This window comes from Narcine bancroftii, unplaced genomic scaffold (assembly GCF_036971445.1).
Source record: "Narcine bancroftii isolate sNarBan1 unplaced genomic scaffold, sNarBan1.hap1 Scaffold_109, whole genome shotgun sequence".
In the NCBI taxonomy this organism is placed as follows: domain Eukaryota; kingdom Metazoa; phylum Chordata; class Chondrichthyes; order Torpediniformes; family Narcinidae; genus Narcine; species Narcine bancroftii.
This window is the reverse complement of record NW_027211835.1, coordinates 340,115-365,104: the sequence shown is the minus strand read 5'-3', so window position 1 is coordinate 365,104 and position 24,990 is coordinate 340,115. Positions and strand designations below refer to the sequence as shown.

Below are 24,990 nucleotides of genomic sequence, written 5' to 3'. Positions count from 1 at the left end.
CCGTTTTGAGTTTTGTGTGCCCGATGGAGATGTGGGGGGGCTGGTAGTCATGGTGGGGAGCTGGCTGATGGAGGACCTCAGTTTTCTTCAGGCTGACTTCCAGGCCAAACATTTTGGCAGTTTCCGCAAAGCAGGACGTCAAGCGCTGAAGAGCTGGCTCTGAATGGGCAACTAAAGCGGCATCATCTGCAAAGAGTAGTTCACGGACAAGTTTCTCTTGTGTCTTGGTGTGAGCTTGCAGGCGCCTCAGATTGAAGAGACTGCCATCCGTGCGGTACCGGATGTAAACAGCGTCTTCATTGTTGGGGTCTTTCATGGCTTGGTTCAGCATCATGCTGAAGAAGATTGAAAAGAGGGTTGGTGCGAGAACACAGCCTTGCTTCACACCATTGTTAATGGAGAAGGGTTCAGAGAGCTCATTGCTGTATCTGACCCGACCTTGTTGGTTTTCGTGCAGTTGGATAATCATGTTGAGGAACTTTGGGGGACATCCGATGCGCTCTAGTATTTGCCAAAGCCCTTTCCTGCTCACGGTGTCGAAGGCTTTGGTGAGGTCAACAAAGGTGATGTAGAGTCCTTTGTTATGTTCTCTGCACTTTTCTTGGAGCTGTCTGAGGGCAAAGACCATGTCAGTGGTTCCTCTGTTTGCGCGAAAGCCGCACTGTGATTCTGGGAGAATATTCTCGGCGACACTAGGTATTATTCTATTTAGTAGAATCCTAGCGAAGATTTTGCCTGCAATGGAGAGCAACGTGATTCCCCTGTAGTTTGAGCAGTCTGATTTCTCGCCTTTGTTTTTGTACAGGGTGATGATGGTGGCATCACGAAGATCCTGAAGCAGTTTACCTTGGTCCCAACAAAGCTTGAAAAACTCATGCAGTTTGGCATGCAGAGTTTTGCCGCCAGCCTTCCAGACTTCTGGGGGGATTCCATCCATACCTGCTGCTTTGCCACTTTTCAGTTGTTCGATTGCCTTATATGTCTCATCCAGGGTGGGAACCTCATCCAGCTCTAGCCTTAGGGGCTGTTGAGGGAGCTGGAGCAGGGCGGAATCTTGGACTGAGCGGTTGGCACTGAAAAGAGATTGGAAGTGTTCTGACCATCGGTTGAGGATGGAGATCTTGTCGCTGAGGAGGAATTTGCCGTCTGAGCTGCGCAGCGGGCTTTGGACTTGGGGTGAGGGGCCGTACACAGCCTTTAGAGCCTCGTAGAAACCCCTGAAGTCGCCAATGTCCGCGCTGAGCTGGGTTCGTTTGGCGAGGCTAGTCCACCACTCATTTTGGATCTCCCGGAGTTTGCGCTGAAGATGGCTGCATGCGCGACGGAAGGCTTGTTTCTTCTCTGGACAGGACGGCTTTGTAAGGTGAGCCTGGTGGGCAGCTCGCTTCTTTGCCAGCAGCTCCTGGATTTCCTGGCTGTTTTCGTCAAACCAGTCCTTGTTTTTCCTGGAGGAGAAGCCCAGTACCTCTTCAGTGGATTGCAGTATGGTAGTTTTCAACTGATCCCAGAGGGTTTCAGGGGACGGGTCCGTGAGGCGGTTGCAACGTCGAGCTTTGCTTTGAGGTTTGCCTGGAAGTTTCCTCTCGCTTCATCTGACTGCAGTTTTCCAACATTGAACCTCTTTCTGGGGGCTTTATTGTTCCTGGGCTTTGGCTTGAAGTGAAGGTTGAGCTTGCAGCGAACCAGCCGGTGGTCAGTGTGGCATTCCGCGTTAGGCATGACCCTGGTGTGGAGCACATCTTGTTTGTCTCTTTCTCACACCAGGATGTAGTCCAGGAGGTGCCAGTGTTTGGATCGGGGATGCATCCAGGTGGTCTTAAGGCTGTCCCTCTGCTGAAAAAGGGTGTTTGTAATGACAAGTCGCTGTTCTGCGCAGAGCTCCAACAGGAGGTGCCCATTGTCGTTGCACTTGCCGACGCCATGCTTGCCCAGGATTCCTGGCCAGGTTTCTGAGTCTTTGCCGACACGAGCGTTGAAGTCGCCCAGGATGACAACCTTGTCGGCTGTAGGGGTACGTTGGATGAGGTTGCGCAGGTCGGTGTAGAACTTGTTCTTTTCTGCTGGTTCCGCCTGGAGGGTTGGAGCATAGACACTGATGAGGGTGATGTGACGCTTGTTTTGAAGTGGGAGTCGCATGGACATGATTCGGTCCGAGAGGCCTGTCGGAAGGTTTTCGAGTTTGGAGGCAATGAAGCTCTTGAACATGAAGCCTACACCAGATAGGCGTCGTTCATCCGAAGGCTTGCCAGACCAGTAGAGTGTGTAGCCCGCGCCGCGTTCTTGGAGGCTGCCTACATCTGCCAGGCGGACTTCACTGAGAGCGGCTATGTCGATGTCAAGTCTGAGGAGTTCATGTGCAATGAGAGCAGACCGACGTTCAGGTCGGTGGCTGTCAGCCTTGTCTAGCATGGTTCTAATGTTCCAGCATGCTAGCTTGAGTTTGTGAGCATCTTTTGAGGGGGAGGACGTGGAGGGGGAGGACGTGGAGGGGGAGGACGTGGAGGAGGAGGACGTGGAGGGGGCGGACGTGGAGGGGGAGGACGTGGAGAGGGAGGACGTGGACCTGTCCTCGGGCCTGCGCAAAGGAGCTTTTAGGTGGAGTGCAGTGCGCGCAGTACTGGCCCCACCCTTTACACCCATGGTTCGTGTGCCGTGGCCAAGCAAGCTGGGACGTGGCAGCGAGGTCCTTGGGTTGTAGGTTTTATATCGGAGTGGCCTTCTCCTATGCAGGTTTCTTACCCGGGCTGGAGGGGCCTGCCTCCCCTCCTAGGTTGGTCCATACTGCCCGGACCGGGGCCGAGGCCGCTGCAGTTCACCCTGTGCCTGGATTGGGGCCGCCGCCTCCCACTCTCTGCCCGGATCGGGGCCTTCGCCTGCCCCACTCGACCGAGGCCGGGGCCGCCGTCTCCCCCTTGCTCCTGCCCGGATCGGGGCCGCCGCCGTATACCCTTCGCCCGGACCGTGTCCGGGGCCACTGCTGCTCTCCCTGTGCCCGGACTGGGGCCGCCGCCTCCCACTCCCTGTCCGGACCAGGGCCTCCGCCTGCCTCACTCGACCTTGTTTATACCATTCTGTTAATTTATCTAGTGCTATCCTCGGTTTCCCCCTTTCCATAAAAATTTCCTTATTATTTTCTTTAACTCCTTGAAGAATTTCTCTGTCAGTTGTATTGGCAATGCCTGAAATAGGTATAATATCCTTGGAAAAATGTTCATTTTAATACAGTTTATCCTTCCTATTAGTGTTAATGGTAAATCTTTCCAATGCTCTAAATCATCCTGTAATTTTTTCATTAGTGGATAATAACTGAGTTTATATAGTTGGCCGAGATTTTTGTTTATTTGTACACCTAGGTATTTTATTGCTTGCATTTGCCATCTAAATGGTGATTCTTTCTTAAATTTTGAGAAATCCGCATCATTCATAGGCATTGCTTCACTTTTATTTACGTTGATCTTGTAACCTGACACTTCTCCATATTCCTTCAATTTCTTATATAATTCTTTTATTGATAGTTCTGGTTCTGTTAAGTATACTATAACATCATCCGCAAATAAACTGATTTTATATTCCTTGTCTTTTATTTTTATCCCTTTTATATTATTTTCTGTTCTTATCAATTCTGCTAGTGGTTCTATAGCTAACGCAAACAATAAAGGTGATAGTGGGCATCCCTGTCGTGTTGACCTGCTTAAGTTAAATTGTTTTGATACATGTCCATTTACTGTCACTTTCGCTAATGGTCCCCACTCTCTCGCAATGTCCTGCTAATGAATGTCCTGCATCCTCCTTCCCCCTTGGTTTCCTCCTGTTATCAGGCACCTGGATGGACCCCACCCTGTTGAAACTACCCATGTTCTCACTGATCTCTCTGCACCTCTGCTCTCCATCCAAGGGTCTTGGTTGTCTTGTGGGGCTGGTGGAGAACAAAGCACCAACTCAAGGAGATGGGGAGCAGTACAGAGACCCCCAGCTCCAGGAGACAGGGAGAACCACAGAGATGCCCAACTCTGTCAATCGGATCATCAGTTGCAAGGTGCAAGGAACTCTCGGTCCTGCTGCACGTGGGGCAGGTGTGGCCCATCCCCACACCTCCACCCTGGCAATTCCCAAAACAGATTTCCTATTCATGTGGGGGTCCAAAATGGATAGAGTCTGGAGAAGGACCATGTATGTTCAATCAATGGGGACAAGGGTGTAACCAGCATGGCCATCATTGTGTGTGGCTGTCCATTGAACCAAAGTGCAAGGGCACCAAATGCCGCTATGTGCTGAGGTTCTACCTGGCTCAGATGTTGCGAAAGAGTGGTCTGGCCCTGGTGCTGCTCAATGACCCAGTCAACAGGACTTTGCCCCTTCACCTTCCTGGGAACGGTTTCATAGACAAACACTTTTGACCACAAGTCTGTCAGGCAGTGGTCAGCAGAGAATTGCTGACACAGAGACTCCAGGACTTGATGGGATACTGCGGGGTGGTCCACGGAGCAGAGCATCCAGAGACAGACATCCAGAACTGCTGGAAAACCAGAAACTCAGTGAAAGATGCCCTTCAGTTTGCCTGAAACCCAGATGGGAGTAGCAAACACTAGAAGACATCTGTCTAAAGCAAAGAGAGGAAGATTTAGGGGAGATATCAGGGGTATTTTCTTTTACCCAAAGTTGTGGATGCCAGGAATGCCTTGCCAGGAGTGAAGGCCAAAACATTTGGGGCATTTAAGGGGCTCTTAGTCACATTGAAGGGCTGAGACCAAGGAATATATTCTCCAACAGCAGAGGGTGGCAGTAACCACAAGATATCAAGATGGTGGCAATGAAGCTAAACAGAGACCACCTAAGGCGACTGTGCACCCGGCTGCAGGAATTTGGACTTACTATAAACCTTACTTATTGCCAGTTCAGGCTGGAAACGTTTGACTTCCTGGGGCATCAAATCAACAGGCACAGAACTAAGCCCCTGCTTGAAAAGGTAGAGGCTGTTCAGTGCTTACCCAAACACACCATAAATTCACCAGTACAATTAATTTTTATAACCAATTCATACCAGTAGTGGCCCACATCATGCGGAGAAAGGTAAAGACATTACCTGGGACAATGAGGATTTGGAGGTGTTCCAGAGGGCCAAGGACGCACTGGCCAACACCATCCTTCTGGTACACGCCAGGCCAGATGCACCCACCACTCTCACAGTAGATGCTTCCAGCACAGCAGTAGGGGGCGCAATGGAGCAATTCATTGAAGGGCAATGGCAGCCCCTGGCCTTCTTGAGCAGACACCTCTGGCCACCTGAACTCAACTACAGCACCTTTGGCTGAGTGCAATCGGTGTTGTATCTGGCAGACTGAGGCAGGTATTCTGACCACAACTTCACAGTGGGGAGAATGTTTCACGGAGATGTACGAAAAAACTGTGCAAAAACATTGTGACACTGGGTTAACGGCAGGGAGAAGGTTTAACACTAATGTAAGATAAACTGTCGGGAGAAGGTTTAATGATAATGAGATAGATACTGAGACAATGGGTTTACAGCAGTGAAAAGGTTTAACTGTGATGTACAATAAACTATGGCAGAAGCAGTGACAAATGGTTCACATTGGGGAGAACGTTTAACTTAATGTACGATAGACATGGCAGATATTGTGACAACAAGTTCACAGTAGTGAGAAGGTTTAACGGAGATGTACGGTGGACTGTGATGGATACTGTGAAACCGGGTGCACATTAGTGAGATGGTTTAATAGTGAGGTTCAATGAACTGTGGCAGGTACTGTGACACCGGGTTCACAGTGTGGAGGAGGTGTAAAGGTGACACATGATACATTGGTGCAGATACAGAGACACAGATTTAACAGTGGGGAGAAATTTTAATGGTGATTTTCGGGAGACTGAGGCAGATACTATTTCACCGGGTTCACAGTGGGGAGAAGGTTTAACGCTGATGTATGGTTGACTGAGATAGATACTGTGAAACTGGGTAAACAGTGGGGAGAGGAATTATTGGTGATATATGGTAAACTGAGGTAGATATTGTGACACCGGGTTCACAGTCGGAAGAAGGTTTATCAGTGATGTAAGATAAACTGGGGCAGATACTGTGACACCAGGTTCACAGTGGGAAAGAGGTTTAACGGTGATACACAATTCAATGTTGCAGATACAGTGATACCGGTTTCACAGTAGGTAGATGGTTTAACATTAATGTACGGTAGAATTAGGTAGATTCTGTGACAGTGGGTTCACATTAGGGAGAAGGTTTAACAGTGATGTATGATATAATGTGGCAAATACTGTGACAATGGATTCACAGTTGAGATATAGATCAACGGTGATGTACGATAGACTGAGACAGATAATTTGACACCAGGTTCACAGTGGGAAGGAGGGTAAACAGTGATACACGATTCATTGTTGCAGATACAGTGATACATGTTTCACAGTAGTGAGAATGTTTAGTACTCATGTCCAATAAACTGTGTCAGATACTATGACACAGTGTTCACAGTGGGGAGAAGGATTAACTGTGATGTACAATAAACGCTGGCATAAACTTTGACAAATTGTTCACATTGGGGGATAAGGTTCAACGCTGATGTATGGTAAATTGAGATAGATACTGTGTCACCAGGTGCACAGTGGGGATAAGTTTTAAAAGTGATGTATGGTAGACTGAGGCAGAAACTATGATACAGTGTTCACAATGGAGAGAAGGTTTAACTGTAATGTATGATAAATGCTCGCAGAAACTTTAACAAATGGTTTACATTGGGGATAAAGTTTAACGGTGATGTACAGTAGACTGAGGCAAATACTGTGACACTGTGTTCACAGTGGGAAGAAGATTTAACGATGATATACGGTGAATTGAGGTAGATACCATGGCTCTAGGTACACAGCGCGGAGAAGGTTTCATGGTGATGTACGATAGACGTACGCAGATACTCTGACACCAGCTTCACAGTGGGGAGAATGTTTATCGGTGATGTACGGTGGACTGAGATAGATACTGAGACAATGGGTTCACGGGAGTGAAAATGTTTCACATTAATGTACAATAAATTGTGTCAGATACTGTGACACTCGATTCACAGTGGGTAGAAGTTTTAACGTTGATAAACAGTAGACTTAAGTAGGTACTGTAACACCAGGTTCACAGCGGGAAGAAGGTTTAACCTAATGCACAATTAACTGTGTCAGATACTGTGACACCAGGTTCACATTGGGGAGAATGTTTAACAGTAATGTACGATAAAATGTGTCAGATACTGTGACACCAGGTTCACAGTAGGGAGAATGTTTAACATGATGTACAATAAACTGTGTCAGATACTGTGACACCAGGTTCACATTGGGGAGAATGTTTAATAGTAATGTACGATAAATTGTGTCAGATACTGTGACACCAGGTTCACAGTAGGGAGAATGTTTAACATGATGTACAATAAACTGTGTCAGATACTGTGACACCAGGTTCACAGTGGGGTGAAGGTTTAACAGTAATGTACGATAAACTGTGTCAGACACTGTGACACCAGGTTCACAGTGGGGAGAATGTTTAACAGTAATGTACGATAAACTGTGTCAGATACTGTGACACCAGGTTCACAGAGGGGAGAATGTTTAACAGTAATGTACGACAAACTGTGTAAGATACTGTGACACGAGGTTCACAGTAGGGAGAATGTTTAACATGATGTACAATAAACTGTAGCAGATACTGTGACGCCAGGTTCACATTAGGGAGAATGTTCAACAGTAATGTTCGATAAACTGTGTCACATGGAGGAGTCACGTGATGGAGTAGTGGCCAGTCGGGGAACTCCAGCCCTTTCTGGAAAAGTTTAAATAAAACACAGAAAACACAAAGGCACAAACACAAAAATTAAAATAAAGTGAAAGTAAAGGTGGGAAGAAAATGGCAGCGAAGAAAGAAAAGTCGAAAGCAACGGGAAGAAGAGAAGAAGAAAAGACATCAGAAGAAGAAGGTGAAGGCCTTACCTGTCCGAGGAAGCCCGCTGTGGAGAGAGAAGCCCGCTACCTCAGGTCAGTCAAAGTCCCGAGCTCGGGACTACAAAAATGGCTCGCGGAGCCAAGCAAAAGTGCACAACTGCGCTGGCGCGACTCCTCGCACATGCGCGATGCGCAAGACAAAAAAAAAACACTGACGGGAGGGGGGATCAGCTGAGGAGTCGATCTCCACAGCTGAGAATGACAGCCACAGCACAACATCAAGAAGAGAACATAGAAAACAACGAGAACAAGAAAGAAGAGTAAAAATAAATCGAGGAAACAACAGATGAGCAACCCAGAGGAAGAAGAAGTAGAAGAACACAGAGAAATGGAAGAAGAAGGGAAGGGCAAGACAATGGATATATTTTTTTAAAGAATATATGGAATCAGTAAAAGAATGGCAATTACAAGAATTTAATGAAATAAAAAGAAGAATTAAAAGTACAGAAGAAAAAATGAATAGATTAGAGATGATCATGTCAGATATAGGAAAAAAATACAAATTCATCAAACTGTGGGGTCAGAGTTTGCCTTCCACCTGTCTTGAAAGGTCCTGTTTTCTGTCTTTCGTTTGGCCATTTTTCGTAAGGGGTTTATTACACGTGAGTTTGGCGACAGGTCGCAGATCCTAATGAAAGTAAAGAGAGGAGGTGGGGACGATTAGCGGGCTGACGGGTCAGTGCCAATGCATTTGCAAAGCATTCTGGGATTTGTAGTATTAGCTGTGCATGCGCTATACTGGCACGGCGGCCAGCGGGCCAGCTCTAATACATATTTGATATGATCTTGCGGGCCAAATATAATTATATCACGGGCCAAATTTGGCCCGCGGGCCTGAGTTTGACATGTGTGATCTAAGGCGTCTGTGCACTCGACTGCAGCAATTTGGACACTATAAACCTTACTTAGTGCCAGTTCAGGTTGGAAACGTTCGACTTCCTGGGGTATCAAATCAACAGGCATGGAACTAAACCCCTGCTTGAAATGGTAGAGGCTGTTCAGTGCTTCCCCAAACCCCCCATAATGAAGGGGCTGCAGGAATTCACCGGTACAATTAGTTTTTATAACCAATCCATACTGGTAGTGGCCCACATCATGCGGAGAAAGGTAAAGACATTACCTGGGACAATGAGGATTTGGAGGTGTTTCAGAGGGCCAAGGACACACTGGCCAACACAATCCTTGTGGTACACGCCAGGCCAGAGACACCCACCACTCTCACAGTAGATGCATCCAGCACAGCAGTAAGGGGCGCACTGGAGCAATTCATTGAAGGGCAATGGCAGCCCCTGGCCTTCTTGAGCAGTAACCTCTGGTCACCCAAACTCAACTACAGCACCTTTGGCTGAGAGCAATTGGTGCTGTACCTGGCAGACTGAGGCAGGTAACCTGACCCCAGCTTCACAGTGGGGAGAATGTTTCACGGAGATGTACGATAAATTTTCACAAACACTGTGACATTGGGTTAACAGCAGTGAGAAGGTTTAAAAGTAATGTACGATAAACTGTGTCAGATAATGTGACACCAGGTTCACAGTGAGGAGAAAGTTTAATGGTCATGTACAGTAGACTGAGGCAGATACTGTGACACTGTGTTCACAGTGGGGAGGAGGTTTAAAGGTGATGTATGGTAAATTGAGGAAGATACCATAACACCAAGTGTACAGTTGGGATAAGGTTTAACAGTGTTGTACGGAAGACGGAGTCAGATACTGTGACACTAGGTTCACAGGGGGAGAAGCTTTAATGATCATGTATGGTTGACTGAGACAGACACTGTTACACTGGGTGCACAGCAGTGAGAAAATCTAACAGCAATGTACGATAAACTGTGCCAGATACTTTGATACCAGGTTAACAGTGAGGATAAGGTTTACCAGTGATGTACAGTATATTGAGGTTCACAGTGGGGAGAATATTTAAGGGTGCTGTACGGTAGACTTTGGCAGAAACTGTGAGACCGAGTTCACAGGAGTGAGAAGGTTGAACAGAGATTTACGATAAGCTCTGGCATATACTGAGACACTATGTTCACCGTTGGAAGAAGATTTAATGGTGATGTAAAAAAAACTGTGGCAGATAAAGTGACACAAGTTTCACAGTTGGGAAATGTTTAATGGTGATGTACTAAAGACAGAGGAAGATACTGTGACCCAGGTTCATAGTGGGGAGAAGGTAATATGGTGATGTATGGTAGACTGAGACAGATACTGTGACACCAAGTTTACAGTGGGGATAATGTTTAACAGTAATGTACGATAAATTGTGTCATGTACATTGACACCAGGTTCACATTGGGGAGAATGTTTATGGTAAGTTTGGTAGAACTTGGAAGATACTGTGACACCGAGTTCAGACTATTGAGAAGGTATAACAGTGATGTACAATAAACTGTGGCAGAGACTATAACACTAGGTTCACAGTGAATAGAAGGTTTAACTCAGATGTGTGGTGGATTGAGACAGATACTGTGGCACTGGGTTCACAGTCGGGAGAAGGATTAACAGTGATGTACAATAAACTGTGGCAGATACGGTGACAACAGGTTCACAGTGGGGAGGAAGTTTAACGGTGATTCACGTCACACTGTTGCACATACATTGACACTACATTCACAGTGTGGAGATGTTTAATGGTGATGTACGGTAGACTGGGACAGAAACTGTGACACTGGGTTCAGAGCAGTGAGAAGGTTAAACAGTGATGGGCATAAAACTTTAGCATACACTGTGACACCAGGATCACAGTGGGGACTAAGTTTAAAAGTGATATACGGGAGACTGAGGCAGATACAGTTACATTGGGTTCACAGTGGGGAGAGGGTTTAATAGTGACGTCCAAAAAACTCTGGCATATACTGTGACATCAGTTTCACAGTGCGGAGAAGGTTTAATGGTGATACATGGGAGACTGAGACTGATACTGAAACACTGGGTTCACAATGGGGAGAAGGTTTAAAAGTGATGTATGTTAAACTGGGGCAGATACAGCGACACCGGGTTCACAGTAGGGAGAAGGTTTGCATTAATGTACGGTAGACTTAGGCAGATCCTGTGACAGTGGGTTCACATTAGGGAGAAGGTTTAACGGTGATTTTCGGTAGATTGATACTGATACTATGACACAGGGTTCACAGTAGTGAGAAGGTTTAACAGTGATGTTCGGTAAATGTTGGCAGAAACCATGAAAATGAGTTCACAGAAGTGAGAAGGTTTAATAGTGATGTACGATAAACTGTGGTAGATACTGTGCTACCAGATTCACAGTTGGGAGAAGGTTTAATGGTGATGTACGGCAGACTGAGCAAGATACAGTTACACCGGGATCTCAGTGGGGAGGTTTATCAGTGATGTATGATAAACTTTGGCAGAACCTCTGAAAACAGGTTTCCAGTGGAGATAAGGTTTAACAGTGATTTAACTGTGGCAGATACCGAGACACCAGGTTCAAAGAGGTGAGAATGTTTAACTGTGATGGATGGTTGACTGAGGCAGGTACTCAGACCCCAGGCGTACAGTAGTGAGAAGGTTTAACAGTGATGTACAGCAGACTGAGGCAGATACTGTTACACCGGGTTCACAGTGGGGAGAAGGTTTAACGGTGATATACAGAAGAAAGAGGAAGATACAGTGAGACTGGGTTCACAGCAGTATTAAAAAGGTTTAACAGTGATGTACAATAAACTACAGCAGATGCTGTGGTATCAGGTCAACAGTGGGGAAAAGGTTTAACGGTGATGTATGGTATAATGTGGCAAATACTGTGACACTGGATTCACAGTTGAGAGATAGATTAACGGTAATGTAGAGTAGACTGAGGCAGATACTGTGACTCCGGGTTAACAGTGGGGAGGAGGTTTAATGGTGACACACGATAGATACATTGTTGCAGATACAGTGACACAGAGTTCACAGTGGGGAGAAATTTTAATGGTAATTTTCGGGAGACTGAAACAGATTTGTGAAACTGGACACACAGTGGTGAGAAGGTTTAACAGTGATGTACAGTAGAATGAGGCAGATACTGTGAAACCGGGTAAACAGTGGGGAGAGGATTTAGCAGTGATATACAGTGGACTGAGGTAGATATTGTGACACCGTGTTCGGTAGAAGGTTTATCAGTGATGTAAGATAAACAGAGGCAGATACTGTGACAACAGGTTCACAGTGGGGAGAAGGTTTAACGGTGATGTACAACGAACTCTGGCACAAACTGCCACACAGGTTCACAGTGGGGAGAAGGTTTAATGTTGATACACGGGAGACTGAAACAGATACTGAGACATTGGGTTCACAGTGGGGAGAAAGTTTATTGCTGATGTCCGGTGAACTTAGAGAGAAATTGTGACACTGGTTCAGAGCTATGAAAAGGTTTAACAGTGATGTACGATAAACGGTGGCAGAAACTCTGACAAAAGGTTTCCAGTGGAGATAAGGTTTAAGAGTGATGTAAGATAAACTGTGGCAGATACTGAGACACCAGGTTCACAGAAGTGAGAATGTTTAACGGTGATGTATGGTTGACTGAGGCAAGTACTCTGACCCGGGCTCACAGTAGTGAGAAGGTTTAACGGTGATGTACAGCAGACTGAGGAAGATACTGTTACACTGGGTTCACAGTGGGGAGAAGGTTTAAAAGTGATGTATGATTGACTGAGGTAGATACTGTGACACCAGGTTCATAGAGTGGAGAAGGTTTAATAGTTGTGTAAGGAAAACTGCAGCAGATTCAGTGACACTGGGTTCATTGAGGGAAGAATTTTATTTTTGATGTGACGGTAGACCACAGTGGGGAGAAAACAGTGATGAACTGTGTCAGATACTGTGACACCAGGTTCACAGTGAGGAGAAGGTTTAACAGTGATGTACAGTTGACTGAGGCAGATAATGTCACAGTGGGGAGAATGTTTAACAGTAATGTACGTTAGATTTTGTCAGATACTGGGACACCGAGTTCACATTAGAGAGAAGGTTTAACAGTGATTTACAATAAGCTGTGACAGATACTGTGACACCATGTTCACCACGGTAGGAAGAAGGTTTAACGATGATGTGAAATGAACTGTGGTAGATAAAGTGACACCAGGTTGACAGGGGGAGAAGGTTTAACAATGATGTATGGGAAACTGAGACAGATATTAAGATTATGCCTTCACAACAGTGAGAAAGTTTAACAGTAATATACGATAAACTATGATAGATACTGTGACACCAAGTTCACATTGGGGAGAATGTTACACAGTGATGTACGGTAGATTGAGGCAGATACTGGACTCCGGGTTTTCAAGGATTGCAGAGGGATTTGGGCTGCTTAGAAAAGTGGGCTGAAAAATGGCAGATGGAATTTAATGCTGATAAGTGTGAGGTGCTTCATTTTGGTAAGAAGAATCAGAATAGGACATACGTGGTAAATGGGAGAGCATTGAGGAATACAGAAGAGCAGAAAGATTTAGGAGTAACGGTACATCGTTCCCTGAAGGTAGAAACTCACGTGAATAGGGTGGTGAAGAAGGCTTTTAGTATGCTGGCCTTTATCAATCATTGCATGGAATATAGGAGTTGGGAGGTGATGTTGAGATTGTATAAGACGTTGGTGCGGCCTAATTTAATATGGAGTTCTGTGTGCAGTTCTGGTCGCCTAATTACAGGAAGGATATAAACAGAGTGGAGAGAGTGCAGAGAAGGTTTACCAGAATGTTGCCTGGGTTTAAGCATCTGGAGTATGGGGAGAGATTGGACAGATTGGGTCTTTATTCTTTGGAGCGTAGAAGGTTGAGAGGGGATTTGATAGAAGTATTTAAGATTATGAAAGGGATAGACAGAATGGATGTGGATAGACTATTTCCGTTAAGAGGAGGAAAGATTAAAACAAGAGGACATGAGTTAAGAATTAAGGGGCAGAGGTTTAGAGGTAACATGAGGGGGAACTTCTTTACTCAGAGAGTGATAGCTGTGTGGAATCATCTTCTGGGAGAAATAGTGGCGGCGGAGTCAATTGTATTATTTAAGAAAAGGTTGGACAGGTATATGGATGAGAAGAAGATGGAGGGTTATGGGCATTGTGCAGGGAGGTGGGACTAGAAAGGGGTGTTTGGTTCGGTGCGGACTAGAAGGGCCTAATGGCCTGTTTCCGTGCTGTAATTGTTATGTTATGTTATGTTTACAATGGGAAGAATTTTTAAAAAATGATGCCCATTACACTATTGCAGATACATTGACAGTGGGTTCACAGTAGGGAGGAGATTTAAGGGTGATGTATGGGAGACTGAGGTAGATACTGTGACACCAGGTTTACAGTGGGGAGAATGTTTAGCGGTGATGGACGGTAGACTGAGGCATATAGTATTACACCAGGTTCACAGGGGGGAGAAAGTTTAACGTTGATGGACTATAGACTGAATCAGAAACTATGAGACAGGATTCATATTCGTGAGAAGGTTTAATAGTGATGTTCAATTAACTGTATCAGATACTTTGACATCAGGTTCATATTGGGGAGAAAGTTTAACAGTGATGTACGGTAGAGGGAGGCAGATGCTGTGACATCAGGCTCATTGTATTGTTCATTTATCTTAATTACAACATCTAATTTATATGCTCCATTTTTTTGTGGCAATTTCTAAACATTCCATGAACTTCAATTCTAATCAGATTTTGTTCATTTAAATAGGTCACCACTAAAACCCCAAATCGTTTGGTCTCTTAAGTACACAGCACAAAATTAAATTCTTTACCTGGGTTTGGTTCAACGCCACTTCAGTCTCCTTCATTATTTTTTCAGACCCTCGTTTTGAGCTTTCTGCTTTGCCCAGCCGATTCGCCAAATGGGCATCCAACTCTGTCTTCTCAGCTTGACCCAACGTCTCCTCTGTAAACTTAAGGAAACCAAGGAGACCAAAGTTAAAATTTTCACATTTGCATTTTCAAACACAAAAATGACGCTGTGACTTGCAGTTTCACATCATAATCCCACTTGCTAAACTTGCAAGCAACTGCACCGCATCCTACAGCTGGAAAATTGCAAGAGAACTGCTTGGTTAAAGCAAAGATTCTACCCCGTCACCCCATTAAAGGCCTCCAAGTGAACAACAGATAGCAACCTGAAAGTTAAATACAAAGATCTGTATCAGGAATATTAACGGGCTGTTAAAAAAAAATTATTTCTGTTATTGAAAGAAAACTCCTCAGGGAACACCAGGCTCTTGTTGAACAATTCCTGTTGTATTCCTCAAAATGGTTTGAATCTTGATTTCAAACAGAGTCATTTGGTGAGATTGTTGGTCCAGAACAAACCCTGCCCACACTCTCCCCTAAATACCTGCAAAGTCCTGGTCCAGCTCTGCTCCATGCTAAAGCGATCAGAGCTTTTCTGAAGAGATAACGGACTTCAGATGCTGGTACGTTGAGTCAAAAACACCCTAATACTTCCTTGAACAACACGCCTCTCTCTGAAAACCAACAAGAACCTTCCAGAACAGTAATTATTTACCTTTTGAGCACCAAACCTGGTTTCTGTGCAGAGTAGAAGAATGGCGTGCAACCAGTGAACTTGGAGGAATGAGAAGTGAGATTGAACAATGAACCAAAGAACTTTCCTGAACTCACACACACATTACACACATGTGCACTTAGAATTAGAGGGGGGGAGGTAAGTTAGGTAAAGTAAGTTAGTAAAATAGTGATAAGTTAAAGTGTAATTCCATTTTCATGTTTAAAGATATTTAAAATCAGCTTTTGTTTAAGTCCCCATTTTTCTTGGTGAATATCTACTGCTGCTGGGTTTTGGGATCCTCTGGTCTTGTAACACAGCATCAAGCTTCAGAACAACCCGAATTCTTTAGGTTATGATAATAGTCCATTAATGGGTCCCGGCATCTTTTGAAAATTATTAATTGACTGTTCATTAATTTTTTGTAAATATCAACAAGACATAATATCATTTCACTGTTGTGTATGTGTCGTTGGATAATTCCCTTTACATTCAATCAGGTTTAGAGTTTTGGGTGCCGTATTTGAGAAAAGATGTGCTGGTGTTGGAGAAGGTCAGAGATGATTTACTGGAATGATATCAGGAATGAAAGGGTTAGTGTATGAGGAACAATTGTCGACTCTTCGACTGTACTAGTTGGAGTACAGAAGGATAAGAGAGACCTCAGCGGCATTTCAAATGCTGGAAGGCCTGGACATAGTACATATGGCAAAGATATTTCCCATGGTAGGAGATTCTAGAACAAGGGACATAATTTCAGGATAAAAGGGTGTCAATTTAAAACAGATGTGGAAAAATTTATTTGTCAGTGGGTCGTGAATCTGTGGAACTATGATCACTGGGTGTATTTCAGGCAGAGATTGACAAGTATTTGATTAGTCAAGGAATCAAGGATTAAGGGGAGAGAGCTGGGCAATGGGGCTGAGTGGAAGAATGGTGGAACAGACTCGACGGGCCAACTTATGCTCCTATATCTTGTGATCTATATCCTGCAGAAGACCTAGACAACCCTCCTCTTGTATTCCATTCTCAGAAAACAGTCTGCATCATGAGTTTATGTCACGTGAACCCATTTCTGATTGAATTCCATGTTAAGTAACCCAATGCAAATTCTGCATTGAGAGGACTGCAGCTTCCAAATTAAAAAAATATATTATGGAACAGCTCAAATGAGATTTCTTGCTTCTTTTTTTGAAAGGGTTAAAATAGAATCAAATAAAATAGGAGAGAGAAAAGCAGAAGAATTTATATACAAGTGGGAAACGAAATTAATGGTTGATGATAAAGATACACAATTGTTGAAACATTTGATTATCATATGGAATAAAATAAATGATGAGATTGGTGTAAGTGGATGTACATCACCCAGAATGGCTTTGATTCAAAATCCTCGTCTCTTTTTCAAAGGATCATCAATTTCTGGATAGCGGGTTTCGTAAGGGGATTATAAATGTTGAAGATTGTGATAAAAGGAGTCAATTAATGTCATTTGAGCAACTGAGAAATAAATATCGTATAACTCATCGCAATCTTTTTTGCTATTTCCAACTCAGAGCATATTTGAAGGATCAGTTAGGACCAACCATGTTTGTACTGAAATAAAAATTCCTTATAAAGAGGAATTGTTAAAAAGTTTACTTCGATTTTGTCCTCTTGATTACAAGTAGGAACTTTTAAATGAGGAGATCATAAGTCTAGACAAACGTGGGAAATGGATCTGAATATTGTAATTGATTGTCAAATATGGGGAGATCCATCTAAGGATCTCAATGAAAGATATAAATTAGTTCAGTATTATTGTTTTTACATCAGTCATGTAGCAGATGTCAGCAAGGATTTTTTCTGAAAGCTGCACCTGGAGTCAGGTGACTCAGGCTGTTGGATTTGAAAAGCTCCTCAAGAAGCTGATTTCCAATAGAGATCACTTGATCCAGGGGAGTTGTATTAATTCACTTCAACTCAGCAGTCTGAAACTATTGACCAGAGATCCACTCTGCAGCAGTGAGGAAGGAATTCACAACTAGTTTTTCTTCTACAGTTACTTCTTACACCAGTGAAATTGAATAGAATAAAATCAGAATTATCAGATCAATCTTTTAGGTGTGGTGAAGATGTCGCAACTTTCTTGTATTCAACTTATCTTTGTCCTAATGCAAGATCTTTTTGGGGAAAATTACAAAATTTTTGGAACAAGTTACAGGAGATGTTTTTCCGCAAAATCCAACCTTATTTGTATTAGGAAATGCTGAAGGAACAAGCCCCAAATTAAAACTACTAATGTATCAATTGAAATTTGTCAAATTATGTTAGCGATGATGAGGAAATGTTTTGCACTTTCTTGGAAATCAGATGTTAACTTTTTAGGCATGCCAATATGACATGGAAATATTCAAAGTTGTATTCCTTTGGAAAAAAAAATACATATAGCTTGAGAAATATATACTCTATGCTTTTGCAAATTTGGCACCTGACTATTCAAATATTAGGCTTCAATTTGTAATAATGCCCTTTCCATCCCTCTAGACATGGGAGATTCTCCTCTCAGGTGAATTTTTTTTATTTAGATTTGTTAGATTTCCTCGACACCGCAAACTCTGTGGAAGTGGAGGACTAGTGCAGGGCACCAGAAAACAGAAAGACCACACCCCACCAACATCTCAGAAGCAGAGGATTCAATCCATGGGTCAGTGACCAAGGAAGCAGACCAGTGAGGGGTTCTGCAGCTGAAAGACCCACATAGGTGGCAGGCTGTTGGTGACTTGAGGAGAGGAACCCACGCAGGCTGTGGGCTTCTGGACAAAGCAGTCAAGGAACTCACACCAGCCCATGGATTGCTAGAGACTGGTTCAAAACTGGCTAAAAGGGTGTTAGGTATCAGATCTGGGATACGAGTGGGTGCTAAATGGTTCCTCATCATGTCAGAGGTTCAAACCTGGACCTCGCATTGCCAATGACATGGATTGGTCTGTGAGCATTGAAAGAGAATCCACAGATGCTCAGTGACTTGGCCCAGGGTTCGGGGTGGCGTTGGTGGGGGAGCACTCAGTCTTTCTCTGTCTGCCAGAGGCATTTCAGGCAATTTCTGCCAATGGCGAATCTATCTGTCTTACAGCAGGAAAAAATCAATTTTGTGTGATATGACACTTTTTAATTAAATAACAGTAAATTGTCTCCTGGAATAGAGAGAGAGGTTCAAGTTTCAAATTATTACAAACTCCACTCACCAGAGCCAAGTGGATTATATCTCTTCCCACTTTTTTCTTTTGCAAGGACACCATTGATTTTATCACAACTCCTCTGCTGCATCTGTCCTGTGACAGATTATATATTTTACATTGTATATAGATATGTTTTTGAAAGAGATGGATTATAGGAGTTGTGTTGGTTACAAACAAACATAAACACTTCACAAAACAGCTTTTATTTAAAATGCAAGAGCTTTGTTGAGAGTGAGTCATGCAGGCGCCGAGAGCCTTTGCAAAGACAAAACAAGGAGACTGTTTTGCTGAATAATTTCAAAAGCAGGTGTAAATGGATTATTGTTTTTAAAGCAAGAGATGATTGGATTCAAAAGTTTGGGCCCAGTGCAGTCATCTGGCTTGTACCTGTTTGCTGTTCGAAGAAGATCATGTGGTTTTGCAAGCAGAGAGATCAAATAGGCTTTTTCTAAAAGAGAGAGAGAGAGAGAGAGAGAGAGAGAGAGAGAGAGAGAGAGAGAGAGAGAGAGAGAGAGAGAGAGGGAGAGAGAGAGAAATGTCAAGCTGGCATCTTGTTGAAACCCCATTTTGAAGGCGGGTTGTGAGTTCTCAGTTCAGCCTGTTGAAAAACTTTGTTGTCCATACAAGAGGAAATGGCTGGCTAGAAATGGTATTTCACCTGAAATAAAGGAAACAAAAGGAACTCAATGGTGACCTGCAGAAGAGGTTATCGTTTGGAAAACCCTGATGGGTCAAATTTCTTTGGCAAGACCCCAAAGTGGCTGATCAGAGGGAATCAGTTTTTGTGTGTCTAATGAGCAAGAAATTCCTCTCTGAAACCAACAAGCGCCTTCCTGGAGGGTAAACATTTACTTTTAAGTACCAGAGCTTGGTGAAAATTCATAAATGTTGAATTCTGTGCACAGTATAAGAATTGATAGACACCGGTGAACTTTGAGTTGTGTCAAAGAACTTTATGCACATTAAATACACCTGCGCTTAGAATTAGAAGGTGGTAATGGAAAGCTGTTAATAGTGATAAGTTAAAGTTTGATCCTGTTTTTTGTTTCAAGGAAATTAAAAATAACATTTGTTTAAGTATCCATTTGTCTTGGTGATTTTTATTGCTGCTAGGTTTTGGTGTCCTCTGAGCCTGTAACAGTTCCAAAATGAGGTCTTCTACTCCAGGACACCCAAAATATCTTCTTTCTTCAATAAATGCAGATCCCCCCATCCTGTCTTTGATAAGGTCTGCACCCGTATCTCTAATTCTCTTTCTGCTCTTTCCCCACCTCCTCTCTGGCAGAAAAAGGACAGAATCCCTTAGGTTTCTCACTTACCACCCATCAGCTGCCACATCTGACACATTATCCTTGAATACTTCCAACTTCAGCACCATCCTTTAACCTGGTACATAATCTCCTACATTTGGTAGACTCAGTTGACCTCAATATCAGCAAGACCAAATACAGACTGGGTGGCCATTTTGCTAAATACATGTGCTCTATGGATCTAAACTTGTGCTTCCTGTGACCTACCATATCAATTCTCGAACCCTTCCCGCAACATGTCTGTTAGCCCCATCCCTCACCAGGGTGAGGGCAAACAATCTTAAAGAAAACACATTATATTCCTCCTGGGCAGCCTTAAATTCTATAGGATGAACACGAATGTTTCTAATTTAAGCAGCCACTCACCTCTGTCTGATTTCACTGTTTCCATCTCTTGATCTACTGCCCATTTGAATATATTTACTCCTTTAAGGTAGAAGAGTTGACAGTGGTGTTTTCCCCATATAGTTTGTCATTGAACAACTGGCAAAATTAAGTGGCAGTTGTTGCAAAATGAATGGTGCCTGTGATTGAAAGTATTCTTGGACTGAATAGACATCTGGGCCAAATGGCTATTGAAGGACAATCTGTACATGATTGTACATCCTAAAGTACAATGACTACTTCTATCCACTAAAGATTGTTAAAGAGCAAGAATAGACAATACAATCACATAAAATTCCCATCCATACTTTTCTTCTTCTTTGGTTTGGCTTCACGGACGAAGATTAATGGAGGGGTAATGTCCACGTCAGCTGCAGGCTCGTTTGTGGCTGAAAAGTCCGATGCGGGACAAGCAGACACGGTTGCAGCGGTTGCAAGGGAAAATTGGTTGGTTGGGGTTGGGTGTTGTGTTTTTCCTCCTTTCTCTTTTGTCAGTGAGGTGAGCTCTGTGGTCTTCTTCAAAGGAGGTTGCTGCCTGCCAAACTGTGAGGTGCCAAGATGCGTGGTTTGAGGTGATATCAGCCCACTGGCGGTGGTCATTGTGGCAGGCACCAAGAGATTTCTTTAGGCAGTCCTTGTACCTCTTCTTTGGTGCACCTCTGTCTCGGTGGCCAGTGGCCAGCTCGCCATATAACACGATCTTGGGAAGGCGATGGTCCTCCATTCTGGAGACGTGACCTACCCAGCGCAGTTGAATCTTCAGCAGCGTGGATTCGATGCTGTCGGCCTCTGCCATCTCGAGTACTTCGATGTTGGTGATGAAGTTGCTCCAATGAATGTTGAGGATGGAGTGGAGACAACGCTGGTGGAAGCGTTCTAGGAGCCATATTTGATGCCGGTAGAGGACCCATGATTTGGAGCCGAACAGGAGTGTGGGTATGACAATGGCTCTGTATACGGTAACCTTTTTAAGGTTTTTCAGTTGGTTGTTTCTCCAGACTCTTTTGTGTAGTCTTCCAAAGGCACTATTTGTCTTGGCGAGTCTGTTGTCTATCTCATTGTCGATCCTTGCATCTGATGAAATGGTGCAGCCGAGATAGGTAAACTGGTTGACTGTTTTGAGTTTTGTGTGCCCGATGATGATGTGGGTGGGGGGGCTGGTAGTCATGGTGGGGAGCTGGCTGATGGAAGACACATATTAATACACAAAACAATTACACCTCCTTATTGGTCAGGAAGTGCCTACACTTCCCAAGGAGGCTGAGGTGGTCAAGGACAACGGCTCTCATCTTGAGATTTTACACAGGCGCAATTGAGTTTCCTGTCTGGCTGCATCATTGGATGGTCCAGTAGCTGTAAAGCATCAGACAGGAATGATGCAAAGAGTTGTGAGTATCACTGGGGTCTCCCTTTCTTCTGTAGATGACATTTACTGGGATTGTTTTTCAAATAGGACTCAAGGAATTGTAAACAGACCATTTCCATCCAGTGCACAGCATCTTTAACCACGTCCATCATCAAAATCAGGACTGCCAGGCTGGGGAATAGCTTCTTCCCACAGGCTGTGAGATGGATGAAAAGTATCCTATAAGTACGATAATCACCCCAAATATTTAAATATGTAGCAGCTACTTCGATAGAGCTACTAAAGCAACACAAACACACACACACACACGCACACACACACACACACCAGGTTCGTCAACACAAGACTGCTTAATTCAGACTTTACAGGCTTCTTTCATTTTCTGCATGTCCCGGGCTCCATGGGAGAAGGTGGGACATCATTCTGAGTTTCCTGCCAATCCACGGGACCACAGGTTTAAATTAAGCCCTGTGAGTATGTTAATGGTAAGATGTGATTTGCAACTGAATATCCCTGGGTTTCGTTGTTTTAGGTGTGATAGAGTCGGAGGGGCAAGAGGAGGTGGGGTTGCATTGCTTGTCAGGGAAAATATTACAGCGGTGCCTAGGAAGGATAGATTAGAGGGCACATCCACGGAGGCTATTTGGATGGAACTGAGGAGTAGGAAAGGAGAGGTTACACTTGTAGGGGTGTATTATAGACCACCCGGAGGGGACCGAGACCTGGAGGAGCAAATCTGTAGGGAGATAGTAGATATTTGTGATAAGCACAGGGTTGTAATTATGGGAGATTTTAATTTTCCACATATAGATTGGGAAACACATTCTGTGAAAGGAATGGATGGGTTAGAGTTTGTGAAATGTGTGCAAGATAGTTTTTTACAACAATATGTAGAGGTGCCGACCAGATAAGGAGCAGTGTTAGATCTACTGTTGGCAAATGGGATGGGTCAAGTGACGGAGGTTAGTGTTGGCGAGCACTTCGGGTCCAGTGATCATAATGCCATCAGCTTCAATGTCATTATGGAAAGAGAGAAATCAGGGCCAAGGATTGAGGTTTTTGATTGGGGAAAATCTAGATTTGAGGAGATGCGAAAGGACTTGCAGGGTGTGCATTGGGACAATTTGTTTTATGGGCAGGATGTAGTAGAGAGATGGAAGTCTTTTAAAGATCAGATTTTGAGAGTGCAAAAGCTTTATGTTCCTGTTAGGTTAAAAGGAGGGGCAAAAGGTTTGAGAGAGCCGTGGTTTTCAAGGAATATTGGAAACTTGGTTTGAAGAAAAAGGGAGGCGTACATTAGATATAAGAAGCATGGAGTTAAGGAGATGTTTGAAAGATACATTGAATGTAAGAGGAATCTTAAGAGAGGAATTAGGAAAGCTAAAAGAAGGTACGAGAAAACTATGGCAAGCAGGGTGAAAACTAATCCAAAAGAGTTCTACAAATATGTTAATGGTAAGAGGAAAGCTAGAGACAAAATTGGCCCCTTAGAAAATCAGAGTGGAAAACTGTGTGTGGAACCTAGAGAAATGGGGGAGATATTGAACAGTTTCTTTTCTTCAGTATTCACTAAGGAGAAGGATATTGGGAGATGTGGGATAAAAAAAAGCAAATTGGGTAAATATGGGGAATATAGAGATTACAAAAGGTGTAGTTTTAAGGCTTTTGAAGAATATAAAGGTGGATAAGTCTCCGGGACCAGACGGGATCTTCCCCAGGACATTGAGAGAAGTGAAGGAGGAAATAGCAGAGGCTCTGGCCGTAATTTTTCAAATGTCATTAGATATGGGGATAGTGCCGGAGGATTGGCGCATTGCGCATGTGGTTCCGTTATTTAAAAAGGGTTCAAGGAGGAAGCCTGGCAACTATCGGCCTGTAAGTTTGACGTCTATGGTAGGTAAATTAATGGAGAAAATTCTTAGAGATAGTACTTATAAACATCTGGATAGACAGGGTCTGATCAGGAGCACTCAACATGGATTTGTGGGAGGAAGGTCATGTTTGACCAATCTGATTGAATTTTTTGAAGAGGTGACTAGGAATGTGGATGAGGGTAGCACAGTGGATGTTGTCTATATGGACTTCAGTAAGGCCTTCGATAAGGTACCACATGGAAGGTTAGTTAGGAAGGTGCAGTCTTTAGGTATAAATTTTGAGATAGTCAAATGGATTGAACATTGGCTGAAAGGGAGAGGCCAGAGAGTGGTAGTGGATAATTGTCTGTCAGGTTGGAGGCCGGTGACCAGTGGTGTGCCTCAAGGATCTGTATTGGGCCCATTGTTGTTCGTTATATACATTAATGATCTAGATGATGGGGTGGTGAATTGGATTAGTAAATATGCAGACGATACTAAGATAGGTGGAATAGTGGATAATGAAGAAGGTTTTCAAGGATTGCAGAGGGATTTGGGCTGCTTAGAAAAGTGGGCTGAAAAATGGCAGATGGAATTTAATGCTGATAAGTGTGAGGTGCTTCATTTTGGTAAGAAGAATCAGAATAGGACATATGTGGTAAATGGGAGAGCATTGAGGAATACAGAAGAGCAGAAAGATTTAGGAGTGACGGTACATCGTTCCCTGAAAGTAGAAACTCACGTGAATAGGGTGGTGAAGAAGGCTTTTAGTATGCTGGCCTTTATCAATCATTGCATGGAATATAGGAGTTGGGAGGTGATGTTGAGATTGTATAAGACGTTGGTGCGGCCTAATTTGGAGTTCTGTGTGCAGTTCTGGTCGCCTAATTATAGGAAGGATATAAACAGAGTGGAGAGAATGCAGAGAAGGTTTACCAGAATGTTGCCTGGGTTTAAGCATCTGGAGTATGGGGAGAGATTGGACAGATTGGGTCTTTATTCTTTGGAGCGTAGAAGGTTGAGAGGGGATTTGATAGAAGTATTTAAGATTATGAAAGGGATAGACAGAAGGATGTGGATAGACTATTTCCGTTAAGAGGAGGAAAGTTTAAAACAAGAGGACATGAGTTAAGAATTAAGGGGCAGAGGTTTAGAGGTAACATGAGGGGGAACTTCTTTACTCAGAGAGTGGTAGCTGTGTGGAATGATCTTCCGGGAGAAATAGTGGCGGCGGAGTCAATTGTATTATTTAAGAAAAGGTTGGACAGGTATATGGATGAGAAGAAGATGGAGGGTTATGGGCATTGTGCAGGGAGGTGGGACTAGAAAGGGGTGTTTGGTTCGGTGCAGACTAGAAGGGCCTAATG

At 43.8% G+C, this 24,990-nt stretch overlaps 1 protein-coding gene across 1 annotated transcript in view; it reads right to left on the bottom strand.

Moving 5' to 3' along the window:
* Positions 1–1,501: 1,501 nt before the first annotated feature.
* LOC138750238 (craniofacial development protein 2-like) overlaps positions 1,502–24,990 on the bottom strand; it is a 67,188-nt gene continuing 43,699 nt past the window's right edge. The window contains exons 2-3 of the mRNA XM_069912362.1: positions 14,738–14,878; positions 1,502–2,070 (exon numbers count right to left, since the gene is read on the bottom strand). Coding sequence (XP_069768463.1) covers positions 1,756–2,070; positions 14,738–14,878 — 456 coding nt within the window. The 3' untranslated portion in view covers positions 1,502–1,755. The remainder of the gene's footprint in view (positions 2,071–14,737; positions 14,879–24,990) is intronic.